Source organism: Saccopteryx leptura, chromosome X (assembly GCF_036850995.1).
Source record: "Saccopteryx leptura isolate mSacLep1 chromosome X, mSacLep1_pri_phased_curated, whole genome shotgun sequence".
Taxonomy (NCBI): domain Eukaryota; kingdom Metazoa; phylum Chordata; class Mammalia; order Chiroptera; family Emballonuridae; genus Saccopteryx; species Saccopteryx leptura.
The window spans coordinates 106,802,834-106,827,947 of record NC_089516.1 but is presented as its reverse complement, the minus strand read 5'-3'; the positions used below and the strand labels follow the sequence as shown (position 1 = coordinate 106,827,947).

General features: G+C 37.5%; 1 protein-coding gene across 5 annotated transcripts in view; it reads right to left on the bottom strand.

Moving 5' to 3' along the window:
• Positions 1-1,927: 1,927 nt before the first annotated feature.
• Positions 1,928-25,114, bottom strand: part of PLS3 (plastin 3) — a 98,499-nt gene continuing 75,312 nt past the window's right edge. For all 5 annotated transcript variants that reach the window (XM_066356669.1, XM_066356667.1, XM_066356668.1 and 2 more), the window contains 10 exons: positions 24,946-25,111; positions 13,983-14,125; positions 11,442-11,537; positions 9,819-10,014; positions 8,098-8,176; positions 6,866-6,980; positions 6,523-6,656; positions 5,504-5,627; positions 4,472-4,596; positions 1,928-2,903 (listed from right to left, as the gene is read on the bottom strand). In XM_066356669.1, coding sequence (XP_066212766.1) covers positions 2,771-2,903; positions 4,472-4,596; positions 5,504-5,627; positions 6,523-6,656; positions 6,866-6,980; positions 8,098-8,176; positions 9,819-10,014; positions 11,442-11,537; positions 13,983-14,125; positions 24,946-25,111 — 1,311 coding nt within the window. In that variant the 3' untranslated portion in view covers positions 1,928-2,770. The remainder of the gene's footprint in view (positions 2,904-4,471; positions 4,597-5,503; positions 5,628-6,522; positions 6,657-6,865; positions 6,981-8,097; positions 8,177-9,818; positions 10,015-11,441; positions 11,538-13,982; positions 14,126-24,945; positions 25,112-25,114) is intronic.

Below are 25,114 nucleotides of genomic sequence, written 5' to 3'. Positions count from 1 at the left end.
GAACCTTTGTACTTTGACTGAGACAGATATGGATAAGCATAGACAATACAAGGTAGAAGATAGGTCATAAAATGTGATTATCCTTACCTCATCAGTTTTTACCCTGCTATGTGTATGTTTGCAGAAGACTTGTCTTTTATTTATTCATAAACTGTTTTTATATTAAGAAAATTAATGCATTATATGGGTACTATAAACCTTTGGTTTGTAATAGCTGGTCTGCCAGAAATTTTGTGCTGGTCTGCAAAAAAGTTAACCACCCTGATGTTGTATGAAGATTATAGAGTCTATAATCATTGCATCATCAGTTGAAAAACACTGTTATAGACCAAATATTTCTACCTCCCACAAAATTCCCATGTTGAAACCTAATCTCCCACATGATGGTATCTGCAGGTGGGGCCTTTAGGAGGTGATTAGGTCATGAGGGTGGATCCCTCATGAATGAGGAGACCCCAGAGTTCCCATGACCATTATGCCATGTTCGGTTACTCAGCTAGAATACAGTCATTTATGAATCAGAACTAGACCCTCACTAGACATTGAAGCTGCCAACACCATTGAATCTGCCAACACCTTGACCTTACACTGCACAACAGTGAGAAGTAAATTGTTTATAAGCTACCAAGTCTATGATATCTTGTTATAGAAGCCCAAATAGGCTAAGGCAATGGGACTAAACTTTTTGTCTTGGTCATCTATATTTTATTTATTGTATTTATTTATATGTTTTTGTAAAAGCAGAGTTGTCATATTTACCATTCTTTTATTTTTATCTCTTTGGGGTTTGTATCATACTTAAAAAGTCTTTTTTACTTAGACTATAAATACAAAATATTTTATAACATCACCATGCAGTTCCTCAGAGGACTGTATTTCATATTACTCATTCACACAAAGCCTTAAAATGGTACTGTAAACCACTGGTTGTCAACTAAGATGCTTCTGCCCTCCATGGGACATTTGGTCATATCTGATGATGTACTTGATTTACACTCTGGAGTGTGCTACTGACGTCTAGTGGGTAGGGGTCAGCAATACAGCTAACCCTCCTGCAATGCAGAGAATAGCCCATTCCCCCTACAACAAAAAAGTTATCCAGCTCAAAATTCAATAATAATGAAGATGAGAAAACCTGCTATAAACCATCTTTTTTCTGGGTTGTTCCGATCCCCATTGTTTTGGTCTTCTGAATATCATTGAACATTGAAAAGACTGAGTGAGCCCTGGCTGGTGGTGCAAGTGGATGGTGTGTCATCCTGAAGCATCGAGGTTGCTGTTATGATCCCATGGTCACTGGCTCAACCCCAAGGACACCAGTTTGAGCCCTGGTCAAAGCACATATGAGAACCAATCAATGAGTGCACACCTAAGTTGAACAATGAGTTGATGCTTTTTTTTCCTCTCTCTCTCCCTCCTCAAAAAAAAAAAGATTGAGTGAGATGGGAAATAAAGAAAAAGGGAGAAAGAGAATAACAAATATTTTGTAAGCTGAAGAAAACCATCTTTCTTCATTTGTATTATCCTTAATTCAGTTCCTGTAATTCAGCTTCAAAAGCTTAAATTTAATAATCATTATTTTACACAGTACACTGCAAAAAGAGTCAAAATATTGGATAAAAAGAACAAGCAAATACTATTGGCATTTTACTAAGGAACAGAAGCATGACGAGACAAATTATTATGTAAATGCCTTTATTTGAACTAATACATTGCTATCAGATTACATCACTTTTCAGAGTTAGAGCAAGATTATAATCTTGAAAACTATAGCAAACAGCTTGACAAAGCTAGCGTACATAAGACCTACATACATATTTTTATTTTTTAGTGACATTTCCTTGTCTTAGGTGTAGAATTAGAAATTCTATTGTACACTTAGCATACTTGGCCTACTGCATCCTACCTAAGTTCTGAGCACACTCTCTCCTCAAAAGTGTCATATTCAACAGTATTTTAAATCTAAAGAGTTTGATGATACAGGTTTTAAGACAAACAAGCAGATACTGAACCAAGTGTTTTAAGACAAAATATGTCAACTGTTTACAGTTTGGGTATGAGGGGGAAGATGCACATTTGTTTTCCTTTACCTATAATGTATGTTTTCTACTTACTTGAACACCCTTTTAAAAAAGTAGCAAAATCAGCAGTCTTATTCAATATAATCAAAATATTCTTGAATGTACAAAAAAGGATCATGTAGAAAGAATACTGTAAAAAGATACTGATTTTAAGAATAAAAGAATATGAAAGCTTCTGTTACGTTCTGCACAGCCAGTTACTTCCACAAATTTTCAGTATATAATGATAAGCAAAGGATATTCATAACTAAATGCCCTCTGACCACAGTTCTTAATTAAGAACTAGCATACTGGATGGAAAGCAAAATTATGGTCTAATAATAATTCATATCCAACCATCTAAGTAATTCCCAAGAGGTGGACATTCTAAGAGGGAAAAAGATACATAGACAGAAATAACAGAGTGATGGGAGATGTCAAGGGCAGCATCTAGAAGGAGAGTAATGATTTGGCTATGAGCACATCTCGGGTGTGCCAGACAAATCCAACTATGACTACGGGAAAGAAGAGTTGTCTTTATGAAAACTCTTTCCCCTGAGGGCTCTCAGGAAAAGCTAGTCTTGTTAATCAAAACTAAAAGTCCTTTAAATGATCCACAGTTCCTTAAGCCATGAACACTTCACCTGGAAATAGCTGACCTGCTAATCATGCACCTGGGAGCAAGGCTGTTTGTATTGGAATTGGTTATTTTACACTCTCTTCATCCCCCTCCCCATCAAGCATGCAAACACGGTCATGACCATCTTGGGCTTTACTTCCACAAGGTCTTCAGGTAGAGCGTACACCCTGGCTCCAATTCTTCTAGCCATTGACACTGCATACCTATTTTTTAAGAAAACAAAAATTAAGATGAAAGTCTTGTCAATCAAGCACAAAATATAAGACATCTATTTTCTCTTATGTAATCATTTGGTTGGGATGTAAAGCTTATATACTGAAAGTTCAAATTGGAACAGTTTCACTTTCCATTGTTTTCTTTTTGAAGTTACTCTGAAGTGACATCAGGCTTTTAAGCTCTACTATTTGGGACTGATAATATTTATTCACTCCTTTTTTTCCAATATAAAATGAAAATTATATTGAAGCACTGATTTGATATGAAAAAAATATACATATAATCACCCAGATTGGCTATACAATCAATACTGATATTCTCATTGAGCATTTAATAAGATATATAAAACTCTCATGTAATCTTAGAGATATGGGGTAGAAAATTATGCCAGGTGCAAAATTCAGGTTGCTTTGGTAGATTCTGTGAATACTTTCAAATATTCAAGGGAATGGAGGGAGTATACATGGTACATGATCAGAATGGCCAGAGGAATGAACAAAAAAGATAAAGAAAGGAAAGAAAAAAAAAAGATATATCCAGCTAGGGAAATTTGCAAGAATACACCTTAATACATGAGGCATTTCTAGGTGTTTTAGAACAGTGGTCCCCAACCTTTTTTGGGCCATGGACCAGTTTAATGTCAGAAAATATTTTCATGGACCAGCCTTTAGGGTGGGACAGATAAATGTATCACGTGACCGAGACAAGCATCAAGAGTGAATCTTAGACGGATGTAACAGGGAATCTGGTCATTTTTAAAAAACAAAACATTGTTCAGACTTAAATATAAATAAAATGGAAATAATGTGAGTTATTTATTCTTTCTCTGCAGACCAGTACCAAATGACCCACGGACCAGTATTGGTCCGTGGCCCAGGCGTTGGGGACCACTGTTTTAGAAGAGGAATCTTTATCACAGTAATGCTTCTTAGCTAGCCTATGACACCCTACTCTGGGCACATTTACAGTGTATGTTAGTGAAGCTCCACAGGGACTGCCCATGAAACCAGGTCACAGTCAAGGTCTCTGGTGAAGAAGGGAAGAGATGAGTAGGAAGCTTCCAAAGCACATTTTCAGCTGAGGGTTAAGCATCCTGCCCATTTATGGAGCAAGTTAATAAGCTCAACATATGTAGTCAGAGTGATCGATGTACAGTAAAAGAGACATCAGAGGACACTGTGTTTTTAAAAAGTGAAGCAGAAGAATACTCTTATCTAAGGCCTGATTATCCTTAGCTCATTTCCCCCTTATTGTAAGTTTGTAGCTGAGTTGCATTAAACAACAACAACAACATATATGTACACTACATTATTTATGTAATCCACTAAAGCAACAACTGATTAGCAACTACTAAGTCAGGCACAATTCTAGACTCATATATTTCATGCATTTCAAAATCTCGAAGGTCATTATTATTGTTCCCATTTTACTGAGGAGGACTCTCAGGCTCAAAGAGGTTTCCCCCAGGTAACAGAGTTCTTGACTGGCAAAATCTGAATGAGAATAAAGATCTACCCGGCTCTCGCCCGCCAGGATATCGTGCAGTATCCCTTACTTGGCATTATTGTGCTTGTCATCTTCTGTTAGATTGCCGCTCTTAACAAGGTCATAATTTATGCAGCCTGGCTGGATGGCATCAATTAAATCCACAACTGCCAAACTAGAGCTGATCGTCTTGTCCTAGTGTAAAAGGATGGGGAAAAAAATCTAAGAATTTCAATATATACAAATTTCAATATGTAAAACGTGTGGTACAGACATTCCGGGTTTGATCCCTGGTCAGGGCACACATGAGAAGCGATCATCTGCTTCTCTTCCCCATCTCTTCCCCTCTCTCCCCCTTCTCTCTCTCTTCCCCTACTACAGCCAGTGGCTCGGATGATCCGAGCATCAGCCCTGGGTGCTGAGGATAACTCGGTTAGTCTGAGTGTTGGCTCCAGACCGGGGTTGCCGGATAGATCCTGGTTGGGGCACATGTGGGAGTCTGTCTCTCTATCTCCCCTCCTTTCACTTCAAAGGAACAAAAACAAAACAAAACAAAAAAAGTATGATTACAGGGGGTTCTCGGGTTACCACAGTCTCTACTACAACGTTTCAAGTTTACAGTGCTCACTCTCATAAAAACTATAAAAGTTGAGACGTGAGTGTTTATGCTTATGCCATTAGCATTGTACTTATGGACTACATGGGCAAACTAGTTTGGTTGTGGGCAGCAGAAGAATAAGCAGTACAGTGTACAGTGTAGTATATTTATGTTCTTTTCCTTTTTCTGTGGCTTAGTTGTGTTTTTATGTTCTAGATTAGGATTTTACAACTGTGTTAGGATACGTAAGTGACTAAGGCTAAGGTGTGTTTTGACTCACACCAAAATTTGGGGTACATCACAGTTGTAGGATTGGAACTGTGTTGTAACCCGAGGACCCCTGGTACTTACATAAAGTTGCCAAAACGAAAGCCCAGAGAATTAAAAGAGAATCTTTCCATGAGTCCAATGATCATTCTCACTCACAAAGAAACCAAAGGTTGTCGTTCCAAAATTACAGATACTTTCCAGCAAACGTAATGTTTACTAGTCACCCATCATCACCTTAAAACTCTGAATGGAAGTTGATTTTCCGGCTTCACTCAATGTTCTGTTCACCCAGCTTACAATGATGTCGTCATTAGCTTTCTGACCGTCTCCAAGATCTTCCAGCACATTGAGGGTATATCTAAAAGAAGAAGCAGAAGAAAAGGTCCCAATCTACTTTATGAGAAAAAAATCTAAACATTAGGAAGATGTTTTATTTTCCATTTTTTTATTCTTTAAGTTTGAAAAACTTTTAAAAATTTCATGGAAAGAGAGTCACCCTATACGGAAAAAAAATTCAAGTAGAAGGGGCTTGCTCCTGATCCACCCTCTGCAGTAGTGAGTAGTGGTGGTGGTGGTGGTGGGGCTCAACGTTCTCAGTGCTTTAATGAGCAAGCCTAACAGTTGACAGCAGGCCCAGTTTGTACTAGTCCAGTGGTAATGTCTTAAAATAAGCTATGCTTTGGCTGGTAACCAATCATTATAAATGCTTTTCAGCATTATAATTAAGAGATCTTTTTCAAATGGATACATGGGATGTTCATAATTTTTGCTGACTATTTTTTTTTATTCACTGACACTAGATGAGGCTCAGGTCTATGGGTCAGGTTTCCCATGAGACAAGGAAATATTCCCAGTTCTGTTCTTCAACTTTCAAGGAGGCATCATGTCCCACAGAACACCCAATATCTATTCATTACTTAAGCTCATTTCAGGGTCTAAATACAAAAATTTCAAAGGTATAATCAGTGACATGTTTGCTTAAAAATAATAGGACTAGATGCCTGGCCTGTGGTGGTGCAGTGGCTAGAGCATCAAGGTGGAATGCTGAGGCACCAGTTAGAAACCCTGGGCTCACTGAGTCAAGGCACATACAAGAAGCAATTAATGGACTAAGTGGAGCAACTGTGAATTGATGCTTCTTGCTCCCCCGCCCTTCCTCTGTAAAAATCAATAAATAAAAATCTTAAAAAAAAGGACTAGATCACAGACCTGTATTAGAGTGAAAATTAAACTGCTAAAACTGGGTATCATACCTTCTCATCAGCTGCCAGACTAAAGCTAAAGTCAGGGTTTGGTTTCCATCATTCAGGTCCTGCCCTCCAATGCCAACCAGGGAGAATTTGGCAGGATGCTTCCCTAATTCAACAGCGTAGTTGCAGTTTTCTAGCTGCAAACACACAGAAGTAAATGGTTTAAGATTTGCATTTGTTTAATCTGTATACATGTACGATGTCTGGTGCTTAGCAAACAAAAATAAATAAGACACATAAGTTCCTGTCTGCAAGAAACTCAGAGTTAAGAGATTTCCAAACAAAAGAAACAAATTTAGAAGAAAAATAATCTCTAATAAAGATATGTGGCAACTTAATTATCTACCTTTTTCATGTTGGCTCCAAGTTTTGGGTATGGAGGTTTATTAACCTTACTCCAGTCAACAGGAACTTTAATTCGTTCATACAACTGTAAGATTACCAAGGCATCTTGCAGGTCACTAATGATTTAAAAATAATTTAATTAGTGCTTTCAGACAGCTTGGGTTTTGTTTTCTTAAAAACAATAACAAATACTGTCAAACAAGATATATAAAATCACAGATAATGTCCAAGACATATATTCTATCAATCTATGATGAACATAGAGCTAAGACCATCCGATTCACTTAAAAACTATTTACTGAAAGAGCTTAGTGTTTTGCAAGACACTGTTCTAGAAGCTGGCACATAGGATAAAAATCCCTGGTTTTACATTAGAGTCAGAGAGCGAGACAGACAAAAGACAAGTACATGGGCAAATGGATATACTTTGGGGGTATGGATCTAAATATTATGGGAAAAGAAGAGCTAGAGTTAGGGGTTAGAAAGTGGCAGGTGGGGGTCAACACCTGAATCAGTGTTGACCTGAGTCAGTGGTTTGAATATAGTAAGGGAGTGAGGCATTAGATGTGGAAAAGAACATTCCAGGCTGAGAGAGCAGAGAGAGCACAAAGGCCCCCAAGTATCATGAATGGTCTGCCTAAGGCAGGGGTCGGAAACCTATGGCTCATGAGCCAGATGTGGCTCTTTTGATAGCTGCATCTGGCTCACAGACAAATCTTTAATCAAAAAGATAATAACGATAAAAATATAAAATATTCTCACGTATTACAATCCATTCATTTCCTACCGCTCACGTTCATGGTTGCGGGTGGCTGGAGACAATCACAGCTGTCCTCCGGGACAACACCAAATTTTTATTGGATAATGCGTAACGTACACAGGTCATTGTATGGCTCTCACGGAATTACAGTTTAAAATATGTGGCGTTCATGGCTCTCTCAGCCGAAAAGTTTCCCAACCCCTGGCCTAAGGTATTCACTGATCTTTGTCTCCAATTAGAGTATCTCTCACCAGAAAGACATTTATGCATTCTGTCACTTAGAGTTGATGGCAGTGTAAAGAAATAATTTGTGCATTTGTGTATGTGGAAAATGATTAACAGAAGTCATGACTCAACATTTTCCAATATAAATAATCACTACAAACTAACATTTAGAAAATGTTTAGAGCTATAATTATTTGTGTAGACCCATTCGTGATTGTTACTATTTACAATACAGTAGGAAGGCTTACGCGTAGAGATGGTTTACATGGGGGTTAACACCAAGCGAGTTCATCCAGTTACGGAAGGTTCTTTCTTCACGAGTTTCTCCTATTAAGAATATTCACAAATTTTATATATTCATTAAATACTTTGAATATATGCACATAATGTCAAGCAATATATAAGATTATTTCTTCTCTACAGATCTAGAGGTTTTCTCCAATATGAGTCTCCAAGCATTCTCTCTAAATACATTTTCTCTGGACACATGCTTATTTTTAAAATTTGTTAGTTTACTTTAAAATCAAAGACTATAACCTTCTTATAACCAGTTAAGCAATTTAAACATTTAGGAACTTTTGATAATCTTTTACCCCCCTCTAATTCTTCCTTAATATCTCCCTAAGTCCCTGTACTTCAAAGTAACTGATATTATCAAGTGTAGTCTGTACATGTTTTAAAAAATTTGTTCTGGTCATACAAACCTATATTCATATTAATTTAAGTCTTCACTCTACCCATTTTTATTTTTTCATTTAAAAATTTTATTGAATTTATTGGGATGACATTGATTAATAAAATTATATAGGTTTCAGTTATACAATTCTATAAAAATCATCTGTATATTGTATTGTGTTCACTGAACTACACATGAATGCTTCCTTTACATGCATATATTAAAGCAACAAATTACTTGAAACCTCAAAAGCATAAAATTTACAAATTACATAGTAATGCCAATGGATTTTCAACAACTACTATTTATACTTGTTAATTTTTAAATACTACATTTTATACATATATAGCCTGGAAAAGGTAAACTTTCTTCCCCAAACTTAAATAATTACCATACATTATTATTCTTTTTTTAGTAAGTGGGTGTGAAAAGAACAGGGAGCTAGTTCTAGTTAGTCTGACTGTGGAAGAATGAAACATAAATATTGTAAAGTTATAGGTCAAATTTTATGCAGATGTGCACTTTTCTGGAGGTTTAAAAAGTGATCTAACTCTAAAATATTAAAATAAGATACTGGTTTACTAAGGGGACTTAAACTGAGTGGTCTTAGATTACTTTACTTTAAAACAGGGGTCCCCAAACTGTGGCCCCCTGAGGCCATTTATCCGGCCCCCGCCACACTTCCGGAAGGGGCACCTCTTTCATTGGTGGTCAGTGAGAGGATCACAGGATGCATCCGCAAAGCGCAGTGTGGCTCACGTATAGTACTACTTCCGGTGACGCAGGACGCACGCGTAACGGCTATGGAAGCCGTCATATCACTTGTTTCGGCTAGCAGTGACAAATATGGAACCGGACATTGACCATCTCATTAGCCAAAAGCAGGCCCCATAGTTCCTATTGAAATATTGGTCAGTTTGTTGATTTAAATTTACTTGTTATTTTAAATATTGTATTTGTTCCCGTTTTGTTTTTTTACTTTAAAATAAGATATGTGCAGTGTGCATAGGGATGTGTTCATTTTTTTTTATAGTCCAGCCCTCCAACAGTCTGAGGGACAGTGAACTGGCCCACTGTGTAAAAAGTTGGGGACCCCTGCTTTAAAAGTTCCGTTGTATCATCCGTTTCTGTTAGCTGTCATTTTTTACTTAGTCCTTGAGTCTACTTCTAGCACATGTTTACTAAGGAAAAGTAGATAAGGAAATTTAGTAAGTCAAGATTATGAAGTCATCGTGGCTTGAATATTTCTGCTCTGCAGCTCCACTAATTAGAATTCGAAAAACTTTTAGTTACCTTCTAATAGAGTCCAGTCAATATCCTGGTTCTCTGGTTTAGTTAGTGCTGGATACTTATTAAACAGGTTAGCCACAAAGGCTAAATTCAGTTTGGGGTTTCCACTGACAACATCAGCAGGGGTAACAAACTGTCTGCAACCTAATTTGTCTGCTTGTTGAAGCATACTCTCGGCTCTCTTCAAATCATCTGTTTCCTGTTGAAGTAAAAGAAGACATTTTAAGAGGCCATACCAAAAATATAGAAATGTTTCCTTACGATATGATTCTTCTTTTTCCTGGACAACATACGGTACTTATCACAAAATTGTTTTAAATGAAAAAAAAAAAAAAAGTTGGCTGTTCTCCATTTGCAGTACCTTTGAAAATACCCTAGATGGCACCAGATCACATATTTAAAGACAGGTACATTAGACTCAACGTGGATTACATCTCCCATGCTAAACCCAAGAAAAAGTTAAAACTGTTCATTCAGATTTTAAAATTAAGTCCTAAAGAAGGTCTAGGGCTAAAAGATGAAAGACACTGAAAAAACAAGCGTAAAGTGTGAACAAAGGCTCTGAGATATCTAAAATGAGTGTTTGGTGGGTACAGACTAGGGGGGAAGTAACACTGGCTAGGAGAGAAGGAGGGGCCTTAAAATGCTAAGCAGGACATTTCAGACTGAACTCTAGAATCAATGGGGAATCCTAGAAGGATTCTGGAGGGTGGAGACAGAGAAAGATCAATCAGGGAGGACTGACTGAAGAACTTTTTCAGAATCAAAAACCATTAGTAGTATAGTGCTGCCATTTACCCAGGCACCCTTCTTCCTTAGTGCACAGGATGGTGTCTCATCTGTACCAAGAATGGCCTGAGTCTAAGAGTTTCATATTTAACATATAGACAGAAATATAAGCGATCAAGTTAGTCACAAATTCTTTTCTTGTAAGGGCAGCATAAATGGTTTAGCCAGTGTAATCTACTCAATCCTACTGCATAATAGGCTAGAAATGTGGATTTTTAAGATTAGAAGAATGCATTCCATATCTAATAGGTATAAAGTATGACAGGATCCTAGAAACCTGACACTAAACAGTCTAGCCCAACTCCTTACTTTGTGGGTGAACAAAGTGAGATCCGGTTTTGGGAAGAAAGTTGTTCCAGATCATTGAATCATTGAATAAATTAACGATGTAACCAAGAACATGGCTCATGACTGTAGTTCCCCAAAATGTATTTCATGGATCAGGAGTTTGGAAACATATTCTCAACACAGGAGTAATATATATATTACACACACACACACACACACACACACACAAATATGAAGTTATTAAATCTATCACTGTGGTTGTGATCCAAATATTCAGGAAAGGTCAGTACTTATTCTCTAATATTTGCTTTGAATATTTTATGCCATCCATTATAAACCAATACCACCATAATTATGTATCTCACTAATAAAATCTTGAAATAAATCAAAGCTAGTCTTTCTGCCTCTGAATGACAAGTACAGCAATTTAAAAATAATACTTAAAACTGTCAATACCACTACATATAATTATAAACATTCTTGTAGTTATAAAAAAATTGACAATAATTTTGTACGATGGTAAAATGAAAAAGAAACACCTCTACTTACATTGAAACCTGACATGTTAATATCTATCCGTGGTTCACCTTCTTTTTGTCCTTTTGGTGCAATTTGATTGAGAATATGGAAATAGGCTTTGGAATCCTACAAATGAATTGAAAATGTCAGTGAGATCACATTTACAAAGAATGAATGTATCCTACTGTCCCGTGTTTGGGAGGATATTTGTACTGAATTTTATGAGAATATATGGCACAACTCTTTGTCTTCTAGTTTAACAGATCTTTTCCCCAGAAAAGTTCATCTGTCTGGTCTTATGTCTGCCTTGAAAGTGGATGAACTGGATTTTGTCATAATTTTAAAATTTATTGAAGTCGTCAATAAAGAATGCTAGTAAGTACATAACTAGTTTTGTACCTTCACTGAATTACTGAAGTCAATAAGCTTGGTAGATAAAACAAGCAAGAAAAATCAGAGGGAAAGTAGAAATCCAGGAAGCATAGGGAAAGAGAAAATAAACAGGTTATATCATTACAAAGTACAATACACACCGTATCCTATGGAGAAGAGATTAGCTGTGTTAAAGATATACTTAATTGTAAATTTAAATGGAAACATTTTAAAAATAAGTTCAGCGGGAGAAAGAACATTTAACCCTTTATAATCTGAATATACTTAACCAAAACCAAGTCTGTTTTGAGCTCTTCAATTCTTGCACTTGAACTTTTACTTGAAATCCCCCTTCCAAAAACTAAGTGGCACTGCTCATAATGGAGACGGGCTGGGTGACTTTAGGCTGTGTGGACACTCCACAGAACACAGCTTGAAAATCATTATACTAGTGTAAACACTTAATATGAGTCTTCAACATACATATCAAGTAAAATTTTCCCTCTCTGGAATACCAGAGGACAGGAATTGCAGTCGCAATGCCTTAATCTTGCTACATCTGAAGACTGCCTTCTCAGCCACGATAGTTTGCTATTACTGGGCCTTGATGGTCCAGACAGGCTACGAAGGAATGTTTCTCAGTAAGCTCTGCAGATTTTGTGCATCCTGTTCCCTTGGGATGTTGTTTAAATGCTGAGTATGGGATCCAAGCCCATACCTACAAACTATGATGATTCTTTGGGAGCTACCCAGAAAGCTGCATCTTAAATAAGCTACCCAAGTGGTTTTGATGCCCATTACTCTAAATTATTCTAAGCATGGGTAAAATCAGGTGCATGAAAGCCATTTTCAAGTAATTCATGAAATGTAAACCCAGATCCTACCATTAGTGGGCACAGGATTCTCCTTGTTCTAATAGTGCATGACAGTTGTGACAGTGCTGTGGTTTACAACTACTTACTAAAAGTGCAGAAAGAATACAAAACCTAATCCTATATATTTGAGAAAAACAGGTAAAGAACAGACCCAGCAGAGTCTGTACTTACTACATTCCATTCTGCAGGTAAAAATTTGAACTTGAATATGAATATTTTAGAAATTACTTTTCACATTACTGAACAATTTGTTGCCGTTTAAAAACGTTCATGGCAGGCTTCATTTTAAAATAAGACTTGCTTTTGTACATTTAAGATATATCGCAGAATATGCAATGCACTTATGAATGGTTTTCAGGAAAACAGCTAATGCATAAAACAAAATATGCTGGGCCAAACATGGTGTGCAAGTTCAAAGAAAGGGTGAGGGCAACCAGTCTAGATATTTTGGGGCTAGCCATAATTTTCACTGATGAAATCAGTAGTGCAAATATTCCACTGAACAAATTGATATGATCACAGCCTATTGTTTTCATAGGCCTGTTGGTCAGTGACATCTGGTAAAGATCCCTGAGTTTGTTCCCTGTCCCAACATCTGGATTTGGTAGAGAGTGCAGTCAGTTAATGAGAACTCCATGATATTTGCTATGACAATTTTGGCCCTCTCTCCTTGAAAAGCCAAGGGCACCATGTGGTAGATGAATGCTACCAATGTCTCCTTCCCTTGCTGGTTTTCCCTGCTGCTCATAGTGAGCAGTGAACTCCAGAATTCTATTTAACACAAGGAATGTTTACGGTTTTTTTATGTGTTAAATATTGTGTCAAAGATGAATGTCGTAGGGGGGCACTGGGGCAGGGGCTGAGGTAGGAGACACAGACATATATAAGGGCTCATCAGTACCCTCAAGAACTCAGTGTCTAAAGGGAGGAACACATGACAGGAGAGGGGGAAAAAACGGAAGGGGAATCTTGAGGCCCTCTCTCTCTTCTCGGTCTTTACTAAAAGGTACACCGACGCCTGGGAAAGACAGTTAGGAATAGAGTAGTCATGGCCCATTCCTTAATACTCCATGTTTAATAGTAAGCAGAATATAAAATGCTAGGACTGTAATACTCTTAAGCCTTTTCCACAAAATGCAAGCTAGACTTGGTGCTCACGCACCTCACTTGGCTCCACTTCTCTACTGAAATCTACCACTGGGGCCAAGAAGCAACGAGTCTTGGTGATAAACTGGTAAGATTTTCCTTCTGTTAAGCTGGGATGAAATCTCTTTAGTCATTACATCACCCACAGTGGTATGGCTCTTTGCACAGTTGCATTTACCTTGATGTCGGCACTAAAGTTATTGATTTTTTGCCACCCCGAGTTTTCCAAATGAAAGTTTGCCCATCTAAGCAGAAGCTCTTCTGGAGACAATTTCATAAGCTCCTCCAAAGTCTCACCATCTCGAAGTAAAGCAGCCAAGGCTGTAAGAAAACAAACAAATCTATGACCAGTGCATGATATGATAATGGTCACTGCAAATATATTCAGTCTTTTGACACTGCCAAATAATACAGGTGTATAACTTGACACTATACTTAAATATGTGACACTATACTCAAATATGTAACTTGACATATACTTAAATAATTTTCACATTATTTCACATATGTATATAAATACACTCTAAATCAATGGAGTGTATACCTGTAACTAATATAATAATGTATGCCAACTGTAATTTAAAAATAAAAAAATGGGATGACGTCAGAGTAATGGCAGGGTAGGAAGCGATACCGATAAATCTCCCCCCAAACTCAACAAGATCTTCAACCAGAAACAGAAAAACCTATACTTGGAGCCTCCAGATGCTTCGCAATACACCCAAAGGTATGGTCAAGTGAAAAATTGGCTAAATATATAACCAAACCCCGAAGGAAATAGGGAGTAAGAAATGTTCCGCCTTCCTCACTAACCTAAACAGGGCGGCTTTCTCTGGTAACTGTGAATATAGAAACTGAGGCAGGCAAAGGGGGTGAATAGATCCAGGCCGCAGCACAAATGGCCGAACCAGGCTGTGGCACGGAGATCCAAGCCGAGGAAAACTGATCCTGTGGCAACCCGGGCAATACAAGCTAACACTCGTGCCAAACCCAAACAAAGAAAGACAAGCGGGGCGGCCATTTTACCCGGTCTCCTGGTCGGCGTGCGCGCAGTTAGTGGGCGAGAGATTTCTTCCTAGGCCCTGAGAGTGGGTGCCCGTGTTGCCCCATAGAGAGGCAGGGTCAGAGGCCTTTCTGTGGGCCGAGGGCAGAGTCTCTGGGCAGCCCCAGCGCCCTGGGAAAGCCACGCACGGGAGGGAGTGAGAACTAATTCCAACGGTGGAGATTTTCTGTGCTGGAGGGGGTTTCACTCAGAGGGAAACGCGGCCGGCCTCATATCCTGGTCTGCGCGCGCAGATAGTGAATGAGAGATTCCTCCAAGTGCCTCGGCAGTGCACGCCCGTGTTATCGCACAGAGGGGCAGAGTCAGGGGCCTTTGTGTGGGCCAAAGCGGAATCTCGGGCCGCCCCAGCGCCTTGCAAAAGCCGCGCACGGGGACGGAGCGAGACTCAATTCCAACGCTGCAACTTTTCCCTGCGGTTGGGGGTTTCACTCAGAGCGTGAGACTGCTGGCCAGATATCCTGGTCTGCACGTGCAGACAGTGAGTGAGAGTTTCCTCCAAGCGCCCCGGAAGTGGGCGCCCACCTGTGTTACCGGACAGAGTGGCAGAGCCAGAGGTCTTTGAGTGGGTGGAAAGCCCGCCTGATTATGCTAGCAGCTCTGACTGACTGAGCCTTACCCAGAGCCCTGTGCTGAGTGGAAATAGAGTGGGGAGTTGCCAGCTCTTTGAGCCTCTTACTATCCAGGCAGAGGCAGCAGCAACCCCATAGCTGGATTATCAGGCTACTAATTGAGGAAGGAAAGACTAGGAGAAAGGCTCCAGGAACGCAGACTCTCTCACTGTCGGAGCCTATAAATGCTAATGAGCCTTGACTGCCAACGAGACTAAAGCACAATACATGACATTGCCATAGAGACTTATCAACTGCAAACCTCTACCTGAGCATGCCAAAGGGGCAGAACCCGGGGTACAGAGTCACCGACCAGGAAGAGGGAGAGAAAAGAAAAAGCAAGAAGATAACCTCTCAAAATCAAGAATAATCTGCAGACTTTATAACCTATCCCATTTTATTATATTTGTTCGTTTGTTTCTCTTATCTTCATTCTTGATACTTTTTTTCCTCCTCCAATTTGGCCAATTAACTCTCTGCCGGTCTTACTCTCTCCTCTCCTTGAACTACACTACCCATAAGTGTTACATCTCCCATTATCTTTTCTCTTCTCTTCCTTTCTCTCTAAGAGGGTTGCACTCCAAAACCCTTAACTCTCTCTCTCTCTCCTTTCTTTTTTCTTCTTTTAGTGGTTCCCTCTTTTTTTCTCTCTCTTTCTTTCTTTTCTCCCTCTATATTAGTTTCTTCCTTTCTCCTTTACATCTCCTCTCATTCAAACCTCAATAACAAATTATCTTATCTGGGACTCAAACTTATGTTTGTGGCATTTTGGGGGGTTTTTACTTCACCTTTTTAACTCACTAGCAGTGCTCCCATCCCTGGCTCTCCATTTTATCTAGTTCTTGTTCCACTAAATACAATAGTAATTTTTTAATTTGTCCCCCCATTTTTCCGTTTTCCTCTTATTCCTCTCATCATAACTCTTAGACAACCAACACCTAAAAGCAAATCATTTTATTCTTGACCCAAATTTTTTCCTTATTTGCTTTTTGTGGGTCCATACGCTCAATTCTTTCTTTTTTTTTTTCTTTTTTTTGCCCCTTTATTACTTTTCCCCAATTCAGGCCCTCCATCACAGGCATTGTATGTTATAATTCACAGTTCACCACAAGATTTTCTCAAGGAAGAGAGGAGAAGAGAGGAGGGGAAAAAAAGAGGGGGGAAATAATTTCCTTTTTTTAAAATTTTTATTTTATTTTATTTTTCTTTATTTCATTATTAATTTTTTTTAAAAAAAACTTTTCGATTTTTTATTTTTTTATTATTTTTTTAACTTTTTATTCTTTATTAAATCTCATTAATACTATGAACAAAACCACCCTCAGATGCCATTAAGGAAGAGAAAATCGAATATCATGGATACAAAAGAAAGAGAGGTAACACAGCTAGATGAGGAAAAATCTATGGAGAAAAAATTTAATATATTGGAAACCTTGGAGCTAAATGACAGAGAATTCAAGATAGAAATCCTAAAAATCCTCCGAGATATACAAGAAAACACAGAAAGGCAATTTAGGGAGCTCAGAAAACAACTCAATGAACACAAAGAATATATGTCCAAGGAAATTGAAACTATAAAAACAAATCAAACAGAGATGAAAAACTCAATTCACGAGCTGAAAAACGAAGTAACAAGCTTAGCTAATAGAACAGGTCAGATAGAAGAGAGGATTAGTGAAATAGAAGACAAGCAACTTGAGGCACAACAGAGAGAAGAAGAAAGAGACTCAAAAATTAAAAAAAATGAGATAGCCCTACAAGAATTATCTGACACCATCAAAAAGAATAACATAAGAATAATAGGTATATCAGAGGGAGAAGAGAGAGAAAATGGAATGGAGAACATACTCAAACAAATAATAGATGAGAACTTCCCAAGCCTGTGGAAAGAACTAAAGCCTCAAGTTCAAGAAGCAAACAGAACTCCGAGTTTTCTTAACCCCAACAAACCTACTCCAAGGCATATCATAATGAAATTGACACAAACCAACAGCAAAGAAAAAATTCTCAAGGCAGCCAGGGAAAAGAAGAATACAACATATAAAGGAAGGCCCATTAGATTATCATCAGATTTCTCAGCAGAAACTCTACAAGCTAGAAGAGAGTGGACCCCAATATTTAAAGTCCTGAAAGAGAGGAACTTTCAGCCACGAATACTATACCCATCAAAGCTATCCTTCAAATATGAAGGAGAAATAAAAACATTCACAGATACAGAAAAGATGAGGGAATTTATCATCAGAAAACCCCCACTCCAGGAATTACTAAAGGGGGTTCTCCAATCAGATACAAAGAACAAAAAAAAAAAACAGAGCCACAAGTTAAAGCTCCAAGAAGAACACAATAAAACCAAATTTAAACTGTGACAACAACAAAAAGAAAGAGGGGGAGAAGATGGAGATTAACAGTAGCAAAGGACGATGGAGTGCAAAAGTACTCACAAAATAGTTCGCTACAATGAACAGGGTAGGGACCCTTTTCATTACTCAAAGGTAACCACCATTGAAAAAACCACCACAGAAGCACATGAGATAAAAAAGATAGCAACAGAGGAAAGATGTATGGAATACAACCAAATAAAAACAAAAGATAGAAAAATGAAAGAGAAGGATCAAACAAGACACAAAACTAACAGAAAGCAAGATATAAAATGGCAATAGGGAACTCACAAGTATCAATAATTACACTAAATGTAAATGGATTAAACTCACCAATAAAAAGGCACAGAGTAGCAGAATGGATTAAAAAAGAAAATCCAACTGTATGCTGCCTACAGGAAACTCATCTAAGTAACAAGGATAAAAACAAATTCAAAGTGAAAGGCTGGAAAACAATACTCCAAGCAAATAACATAAAAAAAAAAGCAGGTGTAGCAATACTCATATCGGATAATGCTGACTACAAAACAGGAAAAGTACTCAGAGACAAAAATGGCCATTTCATAATGGCTAAGGGGACACTGAATCAAGAAGACATAACAATTCTTAATATATATGCACCAAACCAAGGAGCACCAAAATATATAAGACAGCTACTTATTGATCTTAAAACAAAAACTGACAAAAATACAATCATACTTGGAGACCTCAATACACCGCTGACGGCTCTAGATCGGTCATCCAAACAGAGAATCAACAAAGACATAGTGGCCTTAAACAAAACACTAGAGCACCTGGATATGATAGACATCTACAGTACATTTCATCCCAAAGTGACTGAGTATACATTTTTCTCCAGTGTACATGGATCATTCTCAAGAATTGACCGTATGTTGGGCCACAAAAACAACATCAGCAAATTCAGAAAAATTGAAGTTGTACCAAGCATATTTTCTGATCATAAAGCCTTGAAACTAGAATTCAACTGCAAAAAAGAGGAAAAAAATCCCACAAAAATGTGGAAACTAAACAACATACTTTTAAAAAATGAATGGGTGAAAGAAGAAATAAGTGCAGAGATCAAAAGATATATACAGACTAATGAAAATGACAATACGACATATCAGAATCTATGGGATGCAGCAAAAGCAGTGATAAGAGGGAAGTTCATATCACTTCAGGCATATATGAACAAACAAGAGAGAGCCCAAGTGAACCACTTAACTTCACACCTTAAGGAACTAGAAAAAGAAGAACAAAGACAACCCAAAACCAGCCAAAGAAAGGAGATAATAAAAATCAGAGCAGAAATAAATGAATTAGAGAACAGAAAAACTATAGAAAAAATTAATAGAACAAGGAGCTGGTTCTTTGAAAAGATCAACAAAATTGACAAACCCTTGGGAAGACTTACCAAGGGAGAAAGAGAAAGAACTCATATAAACAAAATCCAAAATGAAAGAGGAGAAATCACCACAGACACCGTAGATATACAAAGAATTATTGTAGAATACTATGAAAAACTTTATGCCACTAAATTCAACAACCTAGAAGAAATGGATAAATTCCTAGAACAATACAACCTTCCTAGACTGAGTCAAGAAGAAGCAGAAAGCCTAAACAGACCTATCAGTAGAGAAGAAATAGAAAAAACCATTAAAAACCTCCCCCAAAATAAAAGTCCAGGCCCTGACGGCTATACCAGCGAATTTTATCAAACATTCAAAGAAGACTTGGTTCCTATTCTAATCAAAGTCTTCCAAAAAATTGAAGAAGAAGCAATACTTCCAAACACATTTTATGAGGCCAACATAACCCTCATACCAAAACCAGGCAAGGACAGCACAAAAAAAGAAAACTACAGACCAATATCTCTAATGAATACAGATGCTAAAATACTAAACAAAATACTAGCAAATCGAATACAACAACATATTAAAAAAATAATACATCATGATCAAGTGGGATTCATCCCAGAATCTCAAGGATGGTTCAGCATACGTAAAACGGTTAACGTAATACACCATATCAACAAAACAAAGAACAAAAACCACATGATCTTATCAATACACGCAGAAAAGGCTTTTGATAAAATACAACACAATTTTATGTTTAAGACTCTCAACAAAATGGGTATAGAAGGAAAATATCTCAACATGATAAAGGCCATATATGATAAACCATCAGCTAACATCATATTAAATGGCACTAAACTGAAGGCTTTCCCCCTTAAATCAGGAACAAGACAGGGTTGTCCACTCTCTCCACTCTTATTTAATGTGTTACTAGAGGTTCTATCCAGAGCAATCAGACAAGACAAAGAAATAAAAGGCATCCATATCGGAAAAGAAGAAGTAAAGGTATCACTTTTTGCAGATGATATGATCCTATTCATCGAAAACCCCAAAGAATCCACAAAAAGACTACTAGAAACAATCAGCCAATACAGTAAGGTCGCAGGATACAAAATTAACATACAGAAGTCAATAGCCTTACTATATGCCAACAATGAAACAACTGAGAAGGAACTCAAAAGAATAATCCCCTTCATGATTGCAACAAAAAAAAAATAAAATACTTAGGAATAAACATAACAAAGAATGTAAAGGACTTATATAATGAAAACTATAAACCATTGTTAAGGGAAATCGAAAAAGATATAATGAGATGGAAGAATATACCTTGTTCTTGGCTAGGAAGAATAAATATAATCAAGATGGCTATATTACCCAAAGCAATATACAAATTTAATGCAATTCCCATCAAACTTCCAATGACGTGTTTTTTTTTTGTTTTTTTTTTTCCATTTTTCTGAAGCTGAAAACAGGGAGAGACAGTGAGACAGACTGCCGCATGCGCCCGACCGGGATCCACCCGGCACGCCCACCAGGGGCGACGCTCTGCCCACCAGGGGGCGATGCTCTGCCCATCCTGGGCGTCGCCATGTTGCGACCAGAGCCACTCTAGCGCCTGGGGCAGAGGCCACAGAGCCATCCCCAGCGCCCGGGCCATCTTTGCTCCAATGGAGCCTCGGCTGCGGGAGGGGAAGAGAGAGACAGAGAGGGAAAGCGCGGCGGAGGGTTGGAGAAGCAAATGGGCGCTTCTCCTGTGTGCCCTGGCCGGGAATCGAACTCAGGTCCTCCGCACGCTAGGCCGACGCTCTACCGCTGAGCCAACCGGCCAGGGCCCAATGACGTTTTTTAAAGAAATAGAGCAAAAAATCATCAGATTTATATGGAACTATAAAAAACCCCGAATAGCCAAAGGAATCCTAAAGAAAAAGAATGAAGCTGGGGGCATTACAATACCTGACTTCAAAGTCTATTATAGGGCCACGACAATCAAAACAGCATGGTATTGGCAGAAAAATAGACACTCAGACCAATGGAACAGAATAGAAAGTCCAGAAATAAAACCACATATATATATATAGTCAAATAATTTTTGATAAAGGGGCCAACAACACACAATGGAGAAAAGAAAGCCTCTTCAATAAATGGTGCTGGGAAAACTGGAAAGCCACATGCAAAAGAATGAAACTGGACTACAGTCTCTCCCCCTGTACAAAAATTAACTCAAAATGGATCAAAGATCTAAACATAAGACCTGAAACAATTAAGTACATAGAAGAAGACATAGGTACTCAACTCATGGACCTGGGTTTTAAAGAGCATTTTATGAATTTGACTCCACAGGCAAGAGAAGTGAAGGCAAAAATTAATGAATGGGACTACATCAGATTAAGAAGTTTTTGCTCAGCAAGAGAAACTGATAACAAAATAAACAGAAAGCCAACTAAATGGGAAATGATATTTTCAAACAACAGCTCAGATAAGGGCCTAATATCCAAAATATACAAAGAACTCATAAAACTCAACAACAAACAAACAACCAATCCAATAAAAAAATGGGAAGAGGATATGAACAGACACTTCTCCCAGGAAGAAATACAAATGGCCAACAGATATATGAAAAGATGCTCATCTTCTTTAGCTATTAGAGAAATGCAAATCAAAACGGCAATGAGATACCACCTCACACCTGTTCGATTAGCTGTCATTAGCAAGACAGGTAATAGCAATGTTGGAGAGGCTGTGGAGAAAAAGGAACCCTCATACACTGTTGGTGGGAATGTAAAGTAGTACAACTATTATGGAAGAAAGTATGGTGGTTCCTCAAAAAACTGAGAATAGAACTAACTTATGACCCAGCAATCCCTCTACTGGGTATATATCCAAAAAACTCAGAAACATTGATACGTAAAGACAAATGCAGCCTCATGTTTATTGCAGCATTGTTCACAGTGGCCAGGACATGGAAACAACCAAAAAGCCCATCAATAGATGACTGGAGAAAGAAGATGTGGCACATATACACTATGGAATACTACTCAGCCATAAGAAATGATGATATCGGAACATTTACAGCAAAATGGTGGGATCTTGATAACATGATACGAAGCGAAATAAGTAAATCAGAAAAAAACCAGGAACTGTATTATTCCATACGTAGGTGGGACATAATAGTGAAACTAAGAGACATTGATAAGAGTGTGGTGGTTACGGGGGGGGAGGGGGGAATGGGAGAGGGAAAGGGGGTGGGGAGGGGCACAATGAAAACAAGATAGAAGGTGACAGAGGACAATCTGACTTTGGGTGGTGGATATGCAACATAATTGAACGACAAGATAACCTGGACTTGTTATCTTTGAATATATGTATCCTGATTTATTGATGTCACCCCATTAAAAAAATAAAATTATTAAAAAAAAAATAAAAAAAATAAAAAAATGATTTAAAAGAAAAAAAAAAGATTAAATAAATAAATAATAGAGGCACAAAACCCAGCATGACTTATTTCTTGTTATTCAGGTACTCATAGTCTAATAAAAGACAAATGTATAGGTAGGTAATTATAAGATGATACAGATATAGACATTGTCTTATGAGAATACACAATATACAATATTACAATTTCCCCACCTTTTCCTTATTTTATTTATTTATTCATTGATTTCAGCAAGAGAGGAAGGAGAGAAAGACAGGAACATCAATCGATCTGTTCCCGTTTGTGCCCTGACCAGGGATCGAACCGGCAACCTCTGTGCTTTTAGGAGGATGATCTAACCATCTGAGCGATCTGGCCAGGGCTTTCCCACCTTTTTTATTCTTCACATTCCAAATACCAAATAAATTATAGCTTTTAAGGTGAGCATTTTCACATTATTTCACATATGTATATAAATTGTCCTTGTTTAATAATATTAAAATCAAAGATTTAGGGGCCAATGTTTAAAACAGTGGAGACTTTTACTTAACATTTAAAGGAACATAGAAAAATTATGGTATTTACAATGAAGTATAATTAATTAACTCCTGAAGGGTTAAACCTGTTTATAATGGAATATAATTCAACTTTATATTTTCTATAGTATCTAACATGTAAAGGCTGCTTCACAGCTTTTATTTAATTGAATGTGGAAGAAACAGAGGGGTGTTTTTTGGTAAATATTTTTACAAAAAATATGTAGAGCTTGAATGCTTCCATGGAACAGTGATTTTCAGCCTTTTCAACTTATGGGACATAGAAACTAATCGCTAAAGTACTGTGGCACACCAAAAATATAGTTTTGTTGACGTGACAAAAAGAATAGGGATAATTTTGATTCATTCACATAGTATGGCTATTGTTGTGTTGGCTGTTGTCATTTTGTTATTTGACTATTTAAGGGAAAAGAGGTCACTGCCCCTGATTAAATAGTCAGGTATTGCATGTTTTAAAAATTCTGTGGCACATCGGTTGAAAATTGCTGGCATAGAGAACTGTCTAAATTTAAGCATTGTTTTGTGAAGAAGTTGTGCAATCTTTATGCATAAAATATAATTGAGTTATGTTGATTTATATTAAACGAGATTGGAAGTGCCTGATTTCTGAAGAGATCTAAGTAATACTTATATCAGGCAAATTTTATCTTTCACAGATTCAGCTTCATGACATTTCATTTTGGCACTGAGAGATTTAAGCAATGAGAGAGATGGCATGATCATTTGTACAGAACCTTCTTTCTGCTCCCTACTCTGCCAAGTCAAAAGCTAGAAAGGATCAAACAGACTGATACCTATACACCTAAGACCCTGTCAAAGATAAATCATTTGACTTATGACCTGAGCTAGTGTAATTTTATTTTGTTGTCTTTTTTTTTTCTCTTTCTAATGGACTTCAACCCCTTTAACAAGACCAACACCACTGTGAAGAAGGCCGGCACTTAGAAAAACTGTATTTGTTCAAATATAGGTAACTATGAGAGGATTGAAAGTTTAATTGTAATAAATTCTTGAAATGCAGAATCTTGGAATGGATAAAATTGTATAAAACAAGACTCCTGACAGATGTTATGAGACCTTGAAATACTGAGAACCCCAAATATATATTCTTTTCCAAAAAGTAACTGAGGATAGGAATGGTGATATCTGGAATAAAATATGAATATTTTCAGTGGTGCTTACTATTTTTAAACTTTATAGGGAAGGATAATGTAGTACTTCTTAGGTTCCCATGACAATTGTATTATATATGCTTATACATTCTACAAATTCATGATGTGATCTAAAAACCTATGCTAGAAGAAGGATGATGTTTCTGCTGGTTTAGGAAATATGAGACTATCAAACGCAGATTAGAATATTTTTAAGAGGTCTAAATTTATAATAAAATATAAAAGGAATTATAAATAATAGGAGATGGCGCACAGTGGTAGTGCTCTAGGTGGTGAAGGGGTGGGGTTTGTGTGCGCAAAGCAGAAAAGATTAAAGTTTGAGGACTTTGGGAAAATTCCTTAAACTCTCTGTGCTTTTGTGTCTTTACTGCAAAATGAATTCTCAAGTGTCAGACAAATGTTAATTACTACTAAAGAAGAAAGTTATAATTAGGCTGTTTTCCTGAATAACAGTATAGCATTACCTTATGTTAATTCTAGTTATCATCTAATCACCTCAATTAAGTGAAAGTATGACATTCTGCATGACGAGAAAAAAAAATAAAAATAAAATAAAACGATAAACAATTTTCAAAATAACGACTGTGTCCCATTACCTTCATTCCTGCTCAATTCAATGTCAGCGAACAGACCAATCTTAATGATCTGCCAGAGCAGTCCCAAAACCAGATGGGGTTTCCCGGCCCGCAAATCCTCTGCACCGATGTTCACAACGTGACACCCAATGGCAGAAGCCGAGTTCAGCGCCAAGTTCAAGTTTTCCTG